We start from the raw sequence: 18,847 nt of genomic DNA on the forward strand, positions 1-18,847 counted from the left end.
TCCTGTGTCCCTCTTATGCTGCCACCTCTTTGGTTTTCTGGTTCTCTCTTCTGTTACATCTCTCTGATGACAGCTAGGAAAGGTTTTCTACTTTTAAGGACCCATGTGACTAGATAATTCAGGATAATTTCTCCATCTCTTAACCTGATCACACCTGCACAGTCTCTTTGCCATATGAATGAATATGGACATGGTCTGAGGATTGAGATATGGACATTTTTGGGGGGCCATTATTCTGCCTCCCATAAGCATCAAAGCATGAGCTATAGGGATATAGGGACTTGATCTAGGCACAGTTACTGGTTGTATTGAAAGAGATTTGGGTTTGATTTTGTAAGCCTGAGAAACTAGTCACAACACTAATATTAACCAGTTATATACAGTCTTTTCCTCTCTAGGCCTCAGATTCTTCACCTGAAAGTCTTTATTTTGTCCTTTAATTATTGAACATATTAAGCACAGGTGGTATAATTCCTGCTGTGGTGCACCACCCAGATTTCTCTTCCAGGAAATCCAGCAGGTTCTGGGATTATGGGGGCTGATAGCTCTCAGTGGGCCCTGCTTTAGAGTTTGCCCTCAGCTGAACAGAGCCACGTTGCCCTACGTCACACCCCCCTCCAGGGACAGCCTGCTTCAGTGACTGATCAGTGGGGTTGGGGGCTGGGCAGTAGATGGGCCTGGCCATAATGGCTCCACTTTGCGGGGCCATCCCAGCTCCGGTCTCCCTGTGGGCGCTGCAGTTCCTGCACAGTCCTGCTTCCTTCACGCCTTCACTCCTGCTTCCTCTGTGGCATCATTCCCAAGAGTGTTCCCAGCAAATCTGTGCACAAAGCTTGACGTGTTACAGCTTGTTTCCCGGAGAACCTGCTCATCTGAATGCTCGGCAGGCCCCTTTCTGTTGTTTGGCTTTTGATCTATGATTGTGACTTGTTGTATGACTAGTTATTTTCGATTGAGCGTTTGACATTGTGAGAAAAATTGTATGAACTTTGGAGGTCTTTGTCTTCCTCCAGAGGATTTACTGCTATTCCTGGTGGGTGGCTGGCCAGCCCAGGAGCGTCAGCCTGCTCAGATCACTTAAAATCCAGTCACGGACTAAGTTGACCTGGAGCGTTAGTCTGTGCAGGTTGACCTCCTAGTTCACCTTCACTCCTGGCCTGTTCCCTCTGGGATCCCAACCCAGAGAGTTAGTGCTTCGCTGGCCCCTTCTCCGTGGTGGGCCCTGCACTCTGTGTTTGTACCCTCAGTCCATGAGCCTGTCAGAAGCGTTCCTCAGTATCAGCCACTAGCCACACTTTCCAGACTGACGGATGCCTCTAGCCGAAAGGGGGCCAGAGGTCAGGCTTGCCTCTTTAAGCTTCCGTCTTTCCAAGATCTTGGCATTCACTCATCGCTGTGGTAGCTACTTAAAGGAGGTCTTGAAACAAATTCAGAGTATTTTGTTTAGTTTGTGCCGTTGCCCTCTGCCAGAGACTTGGTTTAAACCCCCTGCTCTGCTATTGCTAGGAGCCGTTTCTGCCATACTGTTGAAGGATGATTTGTTCCACCAATCTATTTCTGTTGAAAATTATGGTTTTATTAAAAATACCATTTACATCTTTATTGCTTATTTTTTGCCCATTTATAATTGTTTCCGTATACACATTTGCGTGGAATCGTTGTGTCACTAAGTGTACGAAAGGTGAAGGCTTTGCATACACGTTTGTGAGTTGCCTACCCAGCGCTCTGTGCTAATTGATCCTCCTGCAGCAGTAGAGGAAGTAACTGCCTTTTAATCTCTGTTAAATCTAACTTCTTAAATGTGTGTGCATTTTCCTTCCCTCCTGCAGGCACGTGCTCTAACACCTCAGACTGCAGAAACAGATGCCATTCGGTTTTTGGTTGGGACGCAGTCTCTTAAATATGATAATCAGGTAACTATTTTTGACAAATGTATACATGTTAATTACTAAGCCTATTCTTAGTTTTATAACCATTTTGCTCTTGATTTTTCAAGCAACATTTGAGAAAGTTAATGCCACACAAACAAAATAAAACTTTCATTGGGATTTAAATATGCAACCGTATGTAATAATTGAGTTCAATAATTTAAACTTAGTCCATGTAGCATCACTATCGTAGTTTTGGTTTGTGGTTATGTAGGGTTTGCTGTGTAAGTGACTGAGAAGCAGTCCAGGGGATGCGGTCGGCACCACTGCTTCTACCCAGGCTGGTGGATGACCGCTCTAAGTGCTCATGGCGTTCTTTCTGGCTGAGCCTGGATGAGGCCATAATCCTGTCGAGTTCCAGGCTTTCACTGACACGCGCTTCAGGAGGGGCTGTTCTGGTCGCTGTCCTAGAGAGAACGTGGGCTACTCACAGACCAGCGTGCAGTTTATGGCTTGACACAAACATATGACCTTGACCAAATGGATTAACCTTGCTGGACTTCATTTCCTCATCACCAAGAAAGCTATGAAGCCATCTGCTCGCTGTACCTCACAGATGCTGAGGGTGTTGTGACGATGTGTCGTGTCCTGGATCCTGGGGAAATGGGCAAAAGGCCATGTCCCCTGCAGCAGGGCCTCTACCCAGTCACCACTGTCCCACAGGGGGAGTGGCTTTAAAATAGCTGTGAAAGAGTATTTGGTGCTGGGTGTGGTATAGTGAAATTGCCACTCTCGTGTTACCGACAAGACATTTTAAATTGATGTAGACATTTTGGCAACTGATTTGGTGACCTATATGTAGAGCTTTATAAATAAATGTTTATATTAGTTAACCTTTATTTCCTATACCCAAGACATAGGAAAACCTTTATATACAAGGAATATTATTGTAATGATATGAATAATTGTGAAACAATTAGTAGCAATCAAAATGTGCCAGTATCAGGTTGGATGGAGCTGCTGTCTATGGTGGCAGATTCACAGGATTCGACCTGGTTGAACCTGGTTCCTCTTGGTGGAGTGGTCGTCACTGACTGTGCTCATTAAGCTATAAACTCATTAGTGTCATAATTTAAGAATCGTTAGATGATTCAGTGAAATGTTAAAATTGTATATATTGTGTGATCACAACAGTGTTGAAAAAGCAGAACATTTTTCAATAGATACAAACGCTGAGTCGTTAGGGGTATACGTGGAGCTAATAGAATGTTATGTCAGTTATACCTCAGAACAGTAGTGGTTAGAGTACAAACTTGAGTCTTACACACAGTAAAGACTAGGAGGAAACAGGTCAAAAGGCCTCAAAATTTGGGCCACAGTAAGCTTTGGATGATGTGAGCATCTGTGAGGTAGATTGTTTTCCTAATTTTCATTTTTCTGAACATGTGTGTGTCATTTTCCTTCTGGAAGAATGTCAGGTAAGCATGATTTATTTATGAACATGGTTTCCAGTGGCCGTCTTGCAGGGAAGAGGAATCTGTGTTGTCTGGGGGCTGCTGCTGGAGTGAGGGGGGGCGTCTCATGGGCCGCCTCACGGGGCGGCAGTGCGGAGATGCTGCTGGTGGAGGTGCGGCCCCCGCCGGGAGAGGAGTTGCGTGGGAGTCTGAAGTCAGACTTGGGGCTTCTGTCTGGTGGCCGACTGTGGGATTCGTCCCAGGGCAGGTGTCAGAGAATCCCACTGGGCCCTGTCTCCAGGCGTCGAAGCGTCTCACCTCATCCACCTGCTTTTCAGTTCCGCTCAGTCCTGAGGCTGTCCCGTGGACCTTTTCGGGGGAGGTATCCGTTTTTAACTTTCTGAGATTACGGAAGAAATTATTATTATGTCATGAGGGATGCTCAGTGAATTAAAGGCCAGATGAGGCCACGACAGCATCCACATGCATAGTGACGTCACACCTGGTTTCATCAGCCACTTGGTTGTGACCCCAAGAGAGGAGCAACCCCAAATGGCCTGACGTGCTTTAATCCTCTTTAAATCCTGTTGGAGCAAGGTAACAGCTGGGCTGGGCCTGAGCTCTCGCATCTCTGCAGGCTCCAGGACTGCCTCTTGGGGAGCACTGTGCAGAGTTGTGTTCTATGGGGTTGTGAGGTCAGCGTCCTGCCACATGCTGTAGTTTACCGCTCTGTGTGTCCTGTTTCATCAATGTAGTTCTGTGACACAGACAGCCCTGGGTTCCAGAATACAGCCATCAGTCAGTCCTTGGACCTAGTGAAATGAATGACTTTTGTCCTTAAGAATCAGTCTTAGAAACCTAACTTTCTAGCGGTAGGGCACAGAGAAGGTACATATTTAACTTATATTTTGTGGCATCAAGGATGTAGCTGTTTGGGAACCTTTTCGGAATATCCAGTGTATAATGGCTACTTGAGTGCTGTGCGCACAGAACCCGGTGTCACCTGCTGTCTCCTTCCTTTCAGAACTTTCTTGTCACACCGCCAGGGAAGGCTGCAGCCGTGGCTGAATCAAAGGGTGGGGGGTGAGTCTGAGAGCCTATTTCCACGCTTCGCCTGCAGTGGCCTTTTGCGTGTGACTGCACACGACAGGTGTCAAAGGTGCACTGGCCAGGAGGGCGCTTCCCTCCCTTCCTGGGAAAGGTGTGTGACGTTGTTGGGAATGTGAGCATGCGCGCACTCACTCATTCAGCAAATGCCTGTCTCGTGTGTTAGTGGGACTACGCAGTCCCTCCGCGGCGTGGTGTGTTAGATCCGTCCGCATGAGCAGGTGGGTTAGTGTTCCAGCTGAGCGCCCAGCGAGGTGGGCGCTGCACCGGCAGGCGGCGCGTGCGTGCAGGCTGGCCGGCCTCGGGGGTGGTGGCCTGGTGGGCTCCTTCCTGGGGAGGTGGCTGCGGAGGGGCGGGGAGCGGTGAGAGGAAGGGGGGGGCCGGATGAGCTCGCGCCCCTGCACACGCTCCTGGACACAGCCCTCACCCAGCCGGCGTGGCCCTTCACTGGTCACGTGCGTGCTCTGCGCACACGTCCAGCGCATGTGCCTTCGCGATGCAACGTGTGTTTCTGTCCCGTGGGATGTTTTCACCCGCGCAGGACGTGCGTCTCCAGAGGCTCCTGCCAGCCAGGCGGCGCCCAGATGCCCCGCGCTCCCTTCCTGCTGCCCCCCAGAAGCCGTGCGCTTGTTCCTTGGTTTCCCACCGATGTTCCCATTAGAGCGCCGTGTGGAGTGCGCCTGTAAGTGCCGAGACTGGCCCCTCACACCCCGTCTCCTGTAGCCCCTCCCTGCTCGACTGCTGACAGGGAGGCCCCCCCCCCCCCGCGCTCGGGGGGGGGGGGGTCTTTGAGCGACTGTGACGACGGGGATCCCCGGCTCTGCGCCTCCACATTGAGCGGTAGGTCTGTGTAGGGTGCTGGTAGCTGTGCCGCAGCACCTGATGGGCTGTGCGCTCCCCACGGGCTCAGCCCGGTGCCGGGACAGGCCAGGAAGGTGGGTCGGAGAGGCACACACCTGCAGGATGGGGAAGTGGGGGAGCTGCCCAGGGCCGGGTGGGGGCGATTCCCACACCTGTGACCTCAGTGCCCAGGTATTGTTGACCCCATTTCTAAGCAGGTAGGGGGTTGGTTCTAAGCAGTTGTGAGGTTTTTCGCAGGTGAGCGAGCTGGAATACGGTGGAAACACAGCTGCTCTCCTTCCCCTCCCCCTCCTGCTTGCACCTGCAGCAAGGGGTGGTTGGGGTTCGTTTCCTAAAGGCATACTACACGCTTCCCCAAAGACACCCACACAGGTGGTGCTAGTGGTGGGAGTGGTCCCCAGATCAGGCAGCCCTGCCCAGGCCGGGGGGCCCTGGTCTTGTGGCCCTGCTCCCACACCTCCCACTGGCTGCCTGGCTGGCTGGCTGGCTGGTGAGGGTTAATGGCCCCTGGCGTCGCCTCAGGCTGTCAGCTCCTGGGCAGTCATTAATTCCCTAGAAAGTGCCAGTCCCTGAACCAGTCCGAATTAATTCAGCTGTGCTATTTTCTGAAAATTTTTGGAGCTGTCACAGTCTCTGGCCTTTTTTTTTTTTTTTTTTTTTTCCGCCGGATGAACTGCTTTCTGCCCTTTGTTTGCACAGGGCTTGTGTTAGGAACAGGATGAGTGTGTGCAGTCCTTCATCTTTCTGTGTTCTCCTTCATGGGGTAGGTGGGGAAGGTGGGGTTCTTTCTGCAGAGGCTGTGTGCTCACTGGCTATCCAGTGGGGGTACTTCAGGCAGAGACTCAAAACAAGGGATTCCAGGTTGAAAGGGTTTATTTGCTTTGCACTGTGCTTTTCCCAAAGATTTCTTTGCCTGTTGCTAACTTCCTATTTCTTCTGTGGCTGGGGGATGAGTGCCAGGGTGACAGGGGATGCAGACTTGTCCTCTCCCAGCACGGTCAGTGAAAAGGCAGATCCCCGAAGGGAGAGACACACAGCGGCTTATTACCCTGGTTCGATCTTTTCTTTTTTAACTTTTTAAATTTGTAAATCCCATTTTTCTGTATTTGTATTTTGATTATGAATAGCTTTGTTCATCAGCCCGTCTGCCTGCAAGCTCTGTCCTTGGCTACCCTGAGGCTCGCCTGGGCCTTTGTTAGACATCGAGACGCTCAGCCACACCTCAGAATTTCTTTTTAAAATACAGAATTCTACTTTATGCCTTTTTAGTTGTGGGGTTTGTATCTAAAAATGTGATGATAAAGAGACATCTGGGGGCGTTCCAGTGACCTGTTTAGGCTCCAGCTTTTTCCCCAACCCTGGAGCACATGCTGCGAAGGACCTCCATCCTGTCCACTTGTTAAGGTCTGAATGTTTGTTTCCCCCGGATTCATAGGTTGGAACCTAACCCCCCAGGTGATGATAGGAGGGGGTAGGGCCTTTGGAAGGTGCTTAGGTCATGACAGTGGAGCCGCCATGAATGGGATTGACCCACAGCGTCCTTACCCCTTCTGCCGCCTGAGGACACAGGGAGAGGGTGGTCGTCTGATCCAGGAGGACAGCTCTCACCAGACCGACCACGCTGTGGCACCCTGATCTTAGACTGTGAGAGCGAAATTCCTCTTGTCTGTAAGCCACCCCATCTGTGGTGTTTGTTACAGGAGCCCGCATGGGCGAAGACACTGCTTTTCCAAGAAATGCCCTCGCTAGGCACCAAGAGGGTGTGGAATCCAGGTCTTTTTGTTTTCCTCCTTTCTTCTGGCTGCCAAGCATAGTTTGGCTTCATGGACAAAGGATGTTCATATACTGGGGCTTATTTGCTTCAGGAAAGAGTATTAGTACAGACGGGTAAATGGTAGCCATGTGGGCATAATAAGCATTGGGAAACGTGTAGCATGTTTGATAGTGACTTTTACAGATCATTTCAAGTCTTAGCTAAAGGATCACAATATGTTTCAATTAGAATAAAGAAATCCTGGGAATACATTTTCCTAAGTATACTTATGCTGAAGCAAGAACCCAGAAAGAGTGAGTGACTGGCGCAGGGTAAACTGGCCGGCAAATGGCAGAATCAAAACAGGACACAGGTCCCCTGGTCCCAGGTCACAGTGCATCCCGAGTGTCCCTGTGAAGTAAAGCAGACTGCTAAAACGGAGCTTTCCGGGTACTGACTTGAGCCAGGAGGAGAGAGTGCTAAGGTATGAGAGAACACTCTCTCCAGGTCTAGCCACCTGCTGTGGTCTGTGTTCTTCCTAAGCAGGTGCCAGGAGGGGCCTGTTCACTTTTTGTGGTGGACAGTGTGGCATGGGGTCTGCTGAGGGCGGGAGAGCGAATCTTTTATTCTGGTGGCTCACGGGCTCCTGGCAGGAAGACATGCCCATGGTCAAGCCGCTGGATCCTTTACTTTCCCTAAGAAGGGAGTTTTTAATTTTTTATTTCGTATTTTACCCATTTTTTAAAATTTCTTTCTTTTTATTTGTGAGAGTTCGTTTACCTTCAGTTCAGTAGGAGAGATGAGATGAAGAGCAGTTCAGTGGCCTGGAGTGACAGGCTCAGATCTGGTTGCAGGCCACAGAAGAGCCAGGGTCTGTGGCAAGGGACATCTTTCTCGAAGCCCCGATTCTCCAGGAAGATGAGGGAGCGTTAACTTCTTTACGGGCTTCCTAATGAGTTTTATGACTCTTACTCCTAACTGTTTATAGAGAGTCATCTGTGCCCTTGGCCCAGCACTAGTAAATCCAACTTTAAAAGATTTAATAATGGTAATTCGAAATATATGAGTTCGATCTTCATTATAAGCTGTTAAAACATTTTACAAACTCAGATATGGCATGAAGAATTTAAAGTAACGATTCAGCACTACCCAGACAACCACGTCTGCCCGACCCTCTTAACCAATATTGATTGGTCTTTCTTTTGTGCCCCCAGATCTTTTGCACTCACTAGTTATAGTGTTTTCTTTGAATTGTTTTCACGACTGCTCTGAAACTGCATGTACATATTGCACAGAATGTTTCTTTGTACGTCTGTGTAAGCTGGGGAGCCGGTGGTGCCCTGAGACCAGACAGTTTGAGATACGGTCTCCTTCTCTGTAGTTAGGAGCTGATTTTTGCTCCCCTGCTGCAGTGCAAGGCCCAGGGGAGCACAGCCTCCGTGCACCCGAGATGGCTTGGGGGTTCAGAGCACATGCTCTGAAATCCTGTTTCTAATCAAATGAGACACACTGTGTCAACTCTCTCAGCCTGGGTTTCTCCACCTGTAGATTGTGGCTAATAATTACACACGACTCTCTTAAGGATTAATGGAAATAATGTGTGTCAAATAGCACCCTGCCTGGCCCATTTTACATAGTAGCTATTATTACTGTCCTCTCTTTGTTTATGGTTGTGATGTCTTACAGTTCTTCCTGAACATACCCAGATGAGAACACTTCATGAAGACATATCCTGTGGGCCTGCCTATGAACCCACTGTAAATGAGGATATGTGGAAAAATCTCAGGTCTGTCAAGCTTGAAGATGAAGGTTAAGGGCTGTAGTATCAGAGTGTGTCAGATTAGAAGAGATGAACTGGGGTGGGGGTGGTGTCTACACGTGTTCCTCCTTTCTGCTGTGTCCGTGAGCCTGGAGGTGCAGGAAGGAGCCTAGAGGAACTTTGGGTCAGGTGTTGGAGCCGGTGGACAGCATGTGCTTCATGACCTCACACGGGACAAAAGGGCATCCTGGTGAGGTGGTGAGAAGGAAGACCCTTCCCCAGATGAGAGTGACCTGGAGCAGGGGGAGAGGGGGCTGGGCAGGAGAGCCTGGCAGCCACACGTCCTGGGCCAGGGTGAAGAGGTTGTCATGCTGGGCGCTGGGAGTTGGTGCCAGGGACGGTGGGCTTTCTTCTGGGTGGGCCGACTGAGCCAGCAAGCAGGAATTCTGATGCCAGAGTGCTGGTGTAGTCACGGGTGGAGCTCCTAGTGTTTGAGTGCTTTGCAGAGGGATAGATGAAGGAACAGAAAAATAGAACATTTAAGTGCATTCATTCATGTTTTCAGTCTTAATGGATTTCCAGATAAGTAAGAAATGTGTCAAAGAAGAAAGAAAAACATTTCCTCTTTACCCTAATAACACAAAAATTGTTCCCGATTTTGTATATTGCCTTGTAGTTTGTGTTCACGTGACTTTTATATAATTGCATGCCATTTTATATTCCGCTTATAAAATTTAGTGCTTTCATAACATTTTGGTATTTATAATTGCTCTTTATCATGATTTTTTAAAAAAAAATTTATTTATTTGAGAGAGAGAGCATGTGTGCATGTGTGCGTGTGCACATCCATGAGCGGAGGCATGGGGAGAGGGGCAGAGGGAGAAGGAGAAGCAGACTCCTGCTGAGCGCAGAGCCAAATGCAGGGCTGGATGTTACGACCCTGAGATCACGACCTGAACTGAAACCAAGAGTCAGACACTTAACTGGGCCACCCCAGGCACCCCGTGTTTTTCATGATTTTTAGAACTATATAATACTCTGTAATTCTTTTGTTGTTCATTTGTTCTCTGGGACAGGTTTTAAGAAATCCGGTTATTTCAACATTTATATAGTTCCTATTTACGTGTTGTAATAAATCTTTGAGGAAATGATTCAGATATACAGCGTTTACCACAGCCTTCCCAGTGTGCACTGTCACATTCAACCAGCATCGCAGAATTCTTATTTTTAAATGTTTAAGTCATTGTACAATAAAGAATGAATTTTTTTCACTTTTTAATTTTGTGCTGATACTTTAGTGGACTTGTGTGTACGGTGTACACACATTCTGAGTGTCCGAAGTAGACAGCCTAATGCATTTTACACACTCATGCACACCCCCACCCCGTGGCCCCGGGACCACCACCACCGTCACCTGCAGCCCCTGTGGCCCGTGTTACGAATATACCAGTTTTCCTCCCGTTGTACTGTAGGTGGACCTCTGGGCTGTGCACCGTTGTTGGCGATCACGAGTGGAGCTGCTGTGAGGTCTGTTGGTGTCAGTTGGGTATAGACGCAGCCCTGGGCTCCTGGGTTGTAGGACGTGTGTGTGTTTAGCTTTAGTTTGCCCGATCCTTCTCTCAGGAATCAATTACTTAGTAATTATTAGTAGCTTTTTAATGTGTAACATGTCCATGGAGGGAGAAATATTTACAGGTAAAATTCCCTCAGTGTGGAAAGGAAAAAGTACAATAGTCACCCCAGCTCTAAGATATGTGATTTGTAATTTTGAACCCACTGTGGAAACTGCATTGGGCTAAGTGCCAGGAGAAACTTGCTGAAAGCAGTTTGTTTGATCGATTGATTGATTTATAAAAGATTTTGTTTATTTGAGAGAGGAAGAGAGTGTGTGCACGTGGTGGGGGAGGGGCAGGGGAGCAGCAGACTCCCTGCTGAGCGGGACCCCCCCCCCCCCCCATGCAGAGCCTGACTTGAGGCTTGGTTCCAGGACCCTGAGATCGTGACCTGAGCCGAAGGCAGACGCTTAACCGACTGAGCCACCCCGGCGCCCCCTGAAAGCAGTTTTAAAAATAAAAACAGCAGGAATGATTTTTCATGTCTTCCCCTGGAGGAGAGGGGGAGGCATGAGTGTGCCTAGCTTCACCGTGGTGAGCCAGGCACACCTGCATTTGGTTTCTTGTGATCCTTCAGGATGCAGTGGGAAACTGAGGCGCAGGGTCACACAGGCTTGTGGTGTCAGTGTGGGATTTGAATTCTGAGTCCAGAGCTACCCCTTTTGGGGCTGCAGGTTATTTTTGCATCAAAACTGGGCATAAGAGGAAGCAGTGAAGACGAGAACGAGGCCCTCTGAACCAAGTGTGGAGTGTAGAGGCTTTGGGGTGTCATGGAAACATTTTTTAAAACAGCATTTAGGGGCACCTGGGTGGCTCAGGTGTTAAGTATTTGCCTTCAGCTCAGGTAATGATGTCCAGGTCCTGGGATCCAGTTCCACATCGAGATCCCTGCGCAGCGGGGAATCTGCTTCTCCCTCTGCTTCTCCCCTTGCTTGTTCTCTCTCTGTCTCTCCCTCGCTCTCACTCTCAAATGAATAAAGAAAATACTAAAAAAAGCCCCAGCATTTAATGTTTGTTCTGATTGCAAAGTTATGCATATTAATCACACACAAAATGTGAAAAATACAAGCTAACCACAAAGAAGTAAAGGAAAACCTACCACAATCCCACTATCCGCTGGTAGCCATGTACCTCCTGGCTCTTTCCTGGTTTGGGTGTGCTTGCTTTTTACACACACCCTGCACACAGCCTTCACACAGCTCTGTTCATTCTTTTCCCCTTAAATATATGTTATGGGCCCTCTTCCCTGGCACTAAATAGTCCTTTATAGCGTATTGAATGGCTCTGTAGTATTACATTACAGTCAAATACTACAGTTTATTTGAATAATTCCTTTTTGCCAGACATTAAGCTGACTTCTAATTTCTCATTGTGATAATCAGTGCCACAGTGAACATTCCTGGATATAGATTTTCATGAAGATCCATGAATATTTTCTTAGTATAAATTTATTTTTAAAACAAATGTCTTATTTTTCTCATTGACTTGGGTACTGATAAAAGTGTGAACGTGAAAATCATTTTAGTCCTGTAAAAATTGTCCGGAAAAGCATGGAGAGAGCATATTTAACTTTCTGTGGCTCAAATATAATACTATTACATTTATATATCATGCGATTGTAAACATTGGCAGCTGCCGGGCTCCTTCTTGGAAAGATGTTTAAGATGTTCATGTGTAATGTTTTCTCACCCCTTCCCACCGCCGTCGCTGCTGGTGCACGAGCTGAGTTATGCCCCCTCTGGCGTGAGTACCGTGTGGGTGGCCCCAGTTCTGGCTGGGCGGTGGCTCCTTGTGCCCTACAGCCATGGGTGGCTCTCAGAGGCTCTAGGCTCATTTGCACAACCCTTGACAACTCTAGCCCCAATGCCAGCCACAGCCTGACGGAGCCACCTGGGGACGGAGCTTTTGCTGTCTTGTTTTTTAGCACTGGATATGATGGGGGCAGTGTTACGTAGCTTGCGAAATACTCTATTGGGATTTCAGACCTGTCTTTTGAGAAGAACACAGGGAGGTGAACTCACAGAAGTGTATGCTATTAGTGTGGTAACAATAACAGTTAATTAAAGATGTTATAGATGCTTTTGATTATTTTGTGTGATCGCTGTGTTTAATTAAGGTGCATGGACAGTGAGTCCTGATATGCTCTCTTATTGTATTTGTAGATCCACATCATAGACTTCGATGATGAGAATAACATGATAAATAAAAACGTCCTCCTCCATCAAGTGGGTGAGATCTGGCACATCAGTACCAGTCCTGCCGACGGAGGTGTGCTGGCCACCTGCTACAATAAGCGTGAGTACTCACAGGTGATGATACGCACCTGCAAGATTGGTCTTACGTTGCTAAGGGTCCATGCATGACTTGCAGGGTTGATGAGGGGTAAAGGTGCTGCACTCACAGAGAATTGTGACACTGTCGGCGGACGCTTGTCACAGTTAGTATGGGCCGCATCTGAGACTGGAAGCTGGAGTCAGAGTTGTTCCAGGCACGTTAACCCTTTGAGGCAGGGGGGTGATGTGCTGGAGGGTCTCAGGTGACAGAGGCAGGGGTCCTCCTACGTGAGTTCACTGTGCCCCTCGGGAGGGTACCTGATTTGTGTATATGTGTGCATGCGTGTGTGTGTGTGTGTGTGTGTGTGTGTGTATTGGTCCGTGCTCCTAATAAGCGTCTGCGCTGTGTGCTCTTTAGCTCTGCATTCTCTGGGGCCTTTGACGTTTGTGTCAACCCAGACTTCTGACCCCATCCGGCCATGCATCTTCCTCCATTCTCCTTTCTCTGTCTTTGGCCATAACTGGTGTTCAAATTCTTGCTTTGGGGAAAAACCGCACGTTCCATCTTTCTCTGTAAGCGGAATCGGAATAAAGTCTGTTTGGTGCTGTATAGTCTCTGAAGTGTTTCCTTCAGTATCAGCATGCCTGGTTGGATAATGGGCACTCTGCAGCGTCTGCACACGGGTCCCACATTCTGTATCCTCTCCCTTTCCTGCCCCAGCCTCAGGATGCTAGTGTGTGCGGCTGTCTTCCCACTGTTGCCAGCCTGGTGCCCCGGACGTGCCGCGTCTAGGAACCTGTGCTGGGACTCTCTGCTCCGCTGGGATTCTCCCTAGGTGTCTTTCTATTTAATTTCACATCTACCTTTGTGTTTTTAACACTTCTTTTCTTTGGGGCAACAAAGTTGTTTTCTGAAAGTTCTTTCCCCTGAGGCCCTTATGTTCTTTATCTCTTACTGGTAGCTTCGACTGGCGCCGTTCCACTCGCTGAGAACAGCCTCCCCGGGAGCCCACTCAGACTTTCCCTCCTCCCCGTTGGCAGTGTGTTGGGGGTCTTCTTGGGCAGAGGCCGCTGTGTCTTTCTTCCTTGTTCCTGTGTCTCAGACCAAGGTCACTACGTCCAGCCGACTGTGACAGAGGTGGTGCTGCCACCCGAAATCTTCCCCCAGCATATTTGGGATGTAACAGACTTAACACCTACACACCCGCCTCCACGCCCCGGCACCCTTGCCATTCCTGGTTTTGCGTCTCCTCCCTGTGGCAGCCTGATGCCATTCCGTGTTGCCTGTAAGGCCAGCTGTCTCTGCACATGGCTGCCCGTCCAGTGTCTCCCCACCACCCTGGTGTTGCTGCTACTGCTGCCTCTGCCCCCAGTGCACGGGAACTTCGCCTTAGAGATAGTCAGAAGTTTCTGCAAATGAAAAGTAGAGGTGGTCCTCTTCTAGATAAGTGACTTTCAAACTTTTTGACCAATTTCCCTTTTGATTAACTTAAGATCAGCTGACCTGATTTTTACCTCGCAGGTACCTTTAGCTTTGCCATAGAACACAGCAGAATCACAGGAATGACATCCCACCACCTTTACTATGTCCTGTCAGTTAGAAGCAGGCCATTGGTCTTGCCCTCACACTCACGGGAGCAGTTTACAAAAAGGTGTCACACTAGGGGTGGCCATCACAGGCCCCTGGTGTGTGTGAGCAGTGCCTGCGTCCCCAGGGGCCCCAGCCCTCATCTGTGCAGAGCACAGGTGTTGTCTCCAAGATACCTGGCCACGATGCCATCAGCCTTGGTCAGCTCCCGCTATGCATCTGGCTTCTGGGTGTAATCTGGCATTGGGGTCAGTGCCTGTAGCACGTTCCTCTGCGGATGCTGACCCGTGAAGCTGTGAAGCATCTGCCTGTCACACAGGGCTGGAACAGGTGTGGGGTAACAGCTGGTGACATGCATTCTAACAGGGGAAAATGGGAGGCCCAAGGAGCCACTGGCCACGGCCATTCCTCCAGGCAGACGCTGCTGAAGGGACTGCAGTGGGCTTCAGCCTGGTGCCCCAGATCTGTCTCTGCTCTGTAGGCTCTTGGCCCTGCTCTCCCGCCCTCCTCTGTCCTTCACGGAGCAGCAGGCAGGTGCAGCTGGGGACCGCCCCCAGCCCGCCCCTGCAGACATGCATGGGCCGTGTAGCTCTCTGCGTCTGGTCCAGGCTAGCAGGGTCTTGTGAAGTGGCTTCTGCAGTCCATAGACAAAGCCGTACCCACAGGTCTTCCTGAGATGTCCTCTTGTCTGCCTTGGCTCCTGCTGGGGAGGCAGAAGGCCCTCACCCTGTCCGTCCACCCTCTGACTGACCCTCCAGCCTCCTGAACGGACCTTTCCTGTCATCGCAGTCTAGCCTGTCGATCCTCCTGAAGTTTTAGCAAACGTTGAGTGGCCTACCTGAGCCCTTTTCTCTGGAGTGCTTTCCCGACAGCGGAGTCTCCAAATTTTAGCAGCTGTTGCCTGCTGGGGAGGCTGAGTGCCTCAGAGCCATCGAGTGTGGGTTCCTTTGTGCTTACTGTGGCCTCCCTTGGTTCCTTCTCTCTCACCTCCTGCCATCAGTAGCCAGACACCAGGCCAGGCCACCTTGCTCTCTGCCCGGGGCTGTCCATATGTAACCCGCTGCCCCGCTTTGCTAGCCCTCTGTCACCTCCTAACAAGGCCCCCTCCCTCCTGTTTCCAGAACATTCTCCTCCCTTTGAGCCTTCACTGGCAGCATCCTCTGTGTGCCCGTGTCTTCTAACAGGCTGCTCGGGACAGTGCGTGCTGTTGCTCAAGATTCTCACAGCCAGCAGCCAGTGCCTCGGACCAAAGCCCACCTTGGCACCAGGTTCACTGCGTCGGAAGTGCCACGAACACAGCACCTCGTCCTCCCCACAGTCCCCGCGGTCACGAGACTGCATGGCCTAGCAGGATCCTGGCAGCACTGGGCCCTGGGCGTGGGCGGGAGCTTGCTGGCTGTCAGCTGGGCGCTGCGCTCGGCTCCTGGGGGCTGCGAGTGGCTGTGGGTCGAAGCTACCCTTGGTTGTCCACAGGCTCGGGCGGAGAGCTTTGTCAGGCCACCCCGCTTCTCGGTTTCCCGCCAGGGCCCCCAGAAGCCTGCCACTCACCCTGCCACCAGTCTTTGATGGTGGCCAGCCCTCCTGTGACGTGTTTGCCTCGTGTGTCAGCTTCTCTGGGGACAAAGACAGGTGTGTCATGGCATTCATGGTGAAGTCCTAGGAGCGCGGCTTTTCCTTGTCACAGGCAGGACTCAAAGATTTCAGCCGTGCAGTGCAGGCTCTCTGCCACAGTGAGGTGCAGGGAGTGCGTTCTGCCTTCCCTCATCAGGAGGGAGCTGCCCAGTTGCCTCACCGCAGGTCCGCCCCTCGCCCTCCTCGCCCTCCGAAGTTCTTCATGGTTCACATCTGGTCTGCACCGGGTCGTCTGTGCGGGTCACATTCCGGGGACTGGGGCCCAGTCTGCTCCAGTCCAGACACTTTTAGAAGAGCTTGGAGTAAGGATTTGTGCTCGCCGTGCGGACTTTGTACACTCAGAAGGCTGTGGAGCGACTGCACACGTTTGCACACGGGCACTTGGTGTCCATGCTTTGCACTGAGCTGCCCACCAATCGTGAGGCTTCCGTCGTGCAGCACGTTAGATGTGGGTTCAACCCAGAGCATCACAGACGTTGTTACAATGGGGCTTAAGTGTCACCGTAGTTACAACGGATCTTTGCGTGAGGACCAGACGTGCACCTTGCCCTTTATTTTCCAGTGGTGTTTCTGTCGAATCGTGCTTTCCACCTCTCAGTGCCTGGGCTGGTTGAGGGCCGCGTGGGGGTGTTAGCACGTACTCGCCATCTGCTCTTCTGGCTTCTTTGTAAGCACCACACACACACACTTGTCCTTCGCTGCCCTGCTGCACCTCGCGCACGTGTCCCTGCTCTGCTGCGGTCCACACGGCTTGTTTCTGTTGATGTGCATGGAATTTTGGACAGTGGTAGCTACCCCCAGTGGAGGGGGCTGCTGGGGGCAGTGAGTGGGAAGGAGGGCCGATGGGTGGCGGTGGAGCAGGTCCCAGCACCAGCCTCCTGGAACCTCCAGGAGGGACCTGTGTCTAGCAGGGAGCTGTCTTCACTTAAGGCTGTTCTCCGTTTCCCCCTTCACATGTGTCCTGACACTCTGCTCTGTGCACCTGACTAGGGACGGGAGGAAGGAACCATGGAGAAGTGGGCTTCTGCACCAGGCTGTACGTGGAATCCACTTTGAGTGGTGTCCTCTTCTTGAGAAATCTTGGAATTCATGTTTGTTGTGAACAACTGTGTCTAAATTATATCCATATATTGCAGCATGCTGAAGAATCTCTAGAACTTGGTGGAAGTCTGCACTATTGTAGACCTCTTGTGCCTACACGGACATACACACACACACACACACGCACACACCCTGGGACGATGGCCTTGTAAGTAAATGTGCAGAATTGGATTAACTTACAACTCATTTTTTAAAAAAAAATTTTATTTGTCAGAAAGAGAGAATGTGCGCTCATGTGCGGGGTGGTGGAGAGGCAAAGGGAGAGGGAAAAGCAGATTCCCTGCTGAGCACAGGGCCTGATGTGGGGCTTGATCCCATGACTCTGACATCATGACCTGAGCCGAAACCAAGAGTCGGACCCTCAGCCACCCAGGCGCCCCAACTCACAACTCATTTTTAACACTGCAGGTGAGAAGACCTCCCTGTGTAGCTTTTATTGCTCCACTCGGGAGGGATGGCGAACAGCAGTTCAGCTCCCCTTGTACCGCTGACGTAGCTGCTCCGTGCAGGCAGAGGCTCCTGTGCATGGGCGGCAGGTTAGCGGAAGCTAAACGTGCAGACTCTTTCCGACCAGACTCTGCGCGCACGTGTGCTTACGTCTCCGTCGTGCGAGTCATGGGTGACGGATGCAGACTGTCGCCCACTGTGGAGAGGGGTCTGTAGCTGCCACGGATGTGATTTTAGCCGTCACCTGGGATGATCACGAGAACCCCCGCATCTGGGTGGTGGGGGCAGAGTTGTACGGACAGTGAACTCTTCTGGAACTTTTTTCTGCATGGATAAAGATTAAAAAAACCCCAAACTCTAGCTTTTCTTTCAGGGAATTTTACAAGACAAATGCATCTCCCCAGAAGCGAAGTGAGGGCAGGTGGGAGGACGGAGGCTGCTTCAGTTGCGCTCCAGAGCCTGGCTCAGCAGCTGAGCGCATGGCTGGCTGGGTGTGGAACGGGGGTGCCGGAGAGGGGGCCCCTCGGGAGACGGGCCTGCACATCCGCCACACGAGGGAAGCCTTCCATGCTCGCCCTGACGCTGCCCCGGAAGCACGGCGGGCACGCGGGGACGTCGGGGCGTGTGTTCCTCGTGGCGCTTCCTGCCTGCGCGGCTGCAGGGGCTCAGACTTCCCTCTTGCCGCGCCTGGCTCCCCTTCACCAGGTGCTTCTGCTGGCGCGTCGGCCCTCGTGTCATCCTGATTCCTGTATCCAGACGCCTGTGCTCACGCAGGTGTTCTGAAGGTTGCTTGAGAAGAAGGTATATGCTTCCGATAAACTCAATGGGGAGGCTGTTTTAAAACATTGTGACTTTGCCACTTTGATTTCCTGATTTTTCTGAATGAGTGTGTCTGTTTTTGTGTGTCTGCTTACACCATTGTGTCTGTTGTGTGTGCCTGCGTGTGTCATATCTGTCATGCGTGTCTCTGTGTGTCTGTGTCTGCATCTGCCGTGTGTCTGCGTGTGCCTGTGTGTCATGTCTGTTGTGTGTGTCTGTTACGTCTGTCGTATGTATCCTGTCCTGTGTACCTTTGTGGGTGTCTGTGGTGTGTGTGTGTGTGTGTGTGTGTGTGGGTGTCTGCGGGGTGTGTGTGTGTGTGGTCACTGACTGCTCCCTTTTGGCCCCTTCTTGGGCAGCAGGGGGCACCAGCGTCCTCCTCTGTGCCCTCCTCATCACTCTGGTCCTTCCCACCACCCTCCCCTCCTGGGTCCCGGTTGGCTGCGTCCTAGCCTGGTGCTGTTTTAAAAGCTTTCTAGCATTTCTCAGATATTTTTCTAAATACTGTCACAGCCATGAAGACCCTGCTTGCAAAGGACATGGCAGAATTGGGTTCATCGGTGGCATCTCAC

General features: G+C 50.8%; 1 protein-coding gene across 2 annotated transcripts in view; it reads left to right on the forward strand.

Moving 5' to 3' along the window:
* The window catches only part of EIPR1 (EARP complex and GARP complex interacting protein 1), a 121,001-nt gene that overhangs the window by 10,437 nt on the left and 91,717 nt on the right, over positions 1-18,847 (forward strand). The window contains exons 2-3 of one of the 2 annotated variants that reach the window (XM_045788892.2): positions 1,830-1,913; positions 12,578-12,710. In XM_045788892.2, the coding sequence (XP_045644848.1) occupies positions 1,830-1,913; positions 12,578-12,710 (217 nt within the window). The remainder of the gene's footprint in view (positions 1-1,829; positions 1,914-12,577; positions 12,711-18,847) is intronic. The other variant, XM_087863898.1, reaches the window with a different exon arrangement.

This window comes from Ursus americanus, chromosome 7 (genome assembly GCF_024610735.1).
Source record: "Ursus americanus isolate L20-20 chromosome 7, mUrsAme1.1.p, whole genome shotgun sequence".
Lineage (NCBI taxonomy): Eukaryota > Metazoa > Chordata > Mammalia > Carnivora > Ursidae > Ursus > Ursus americanus.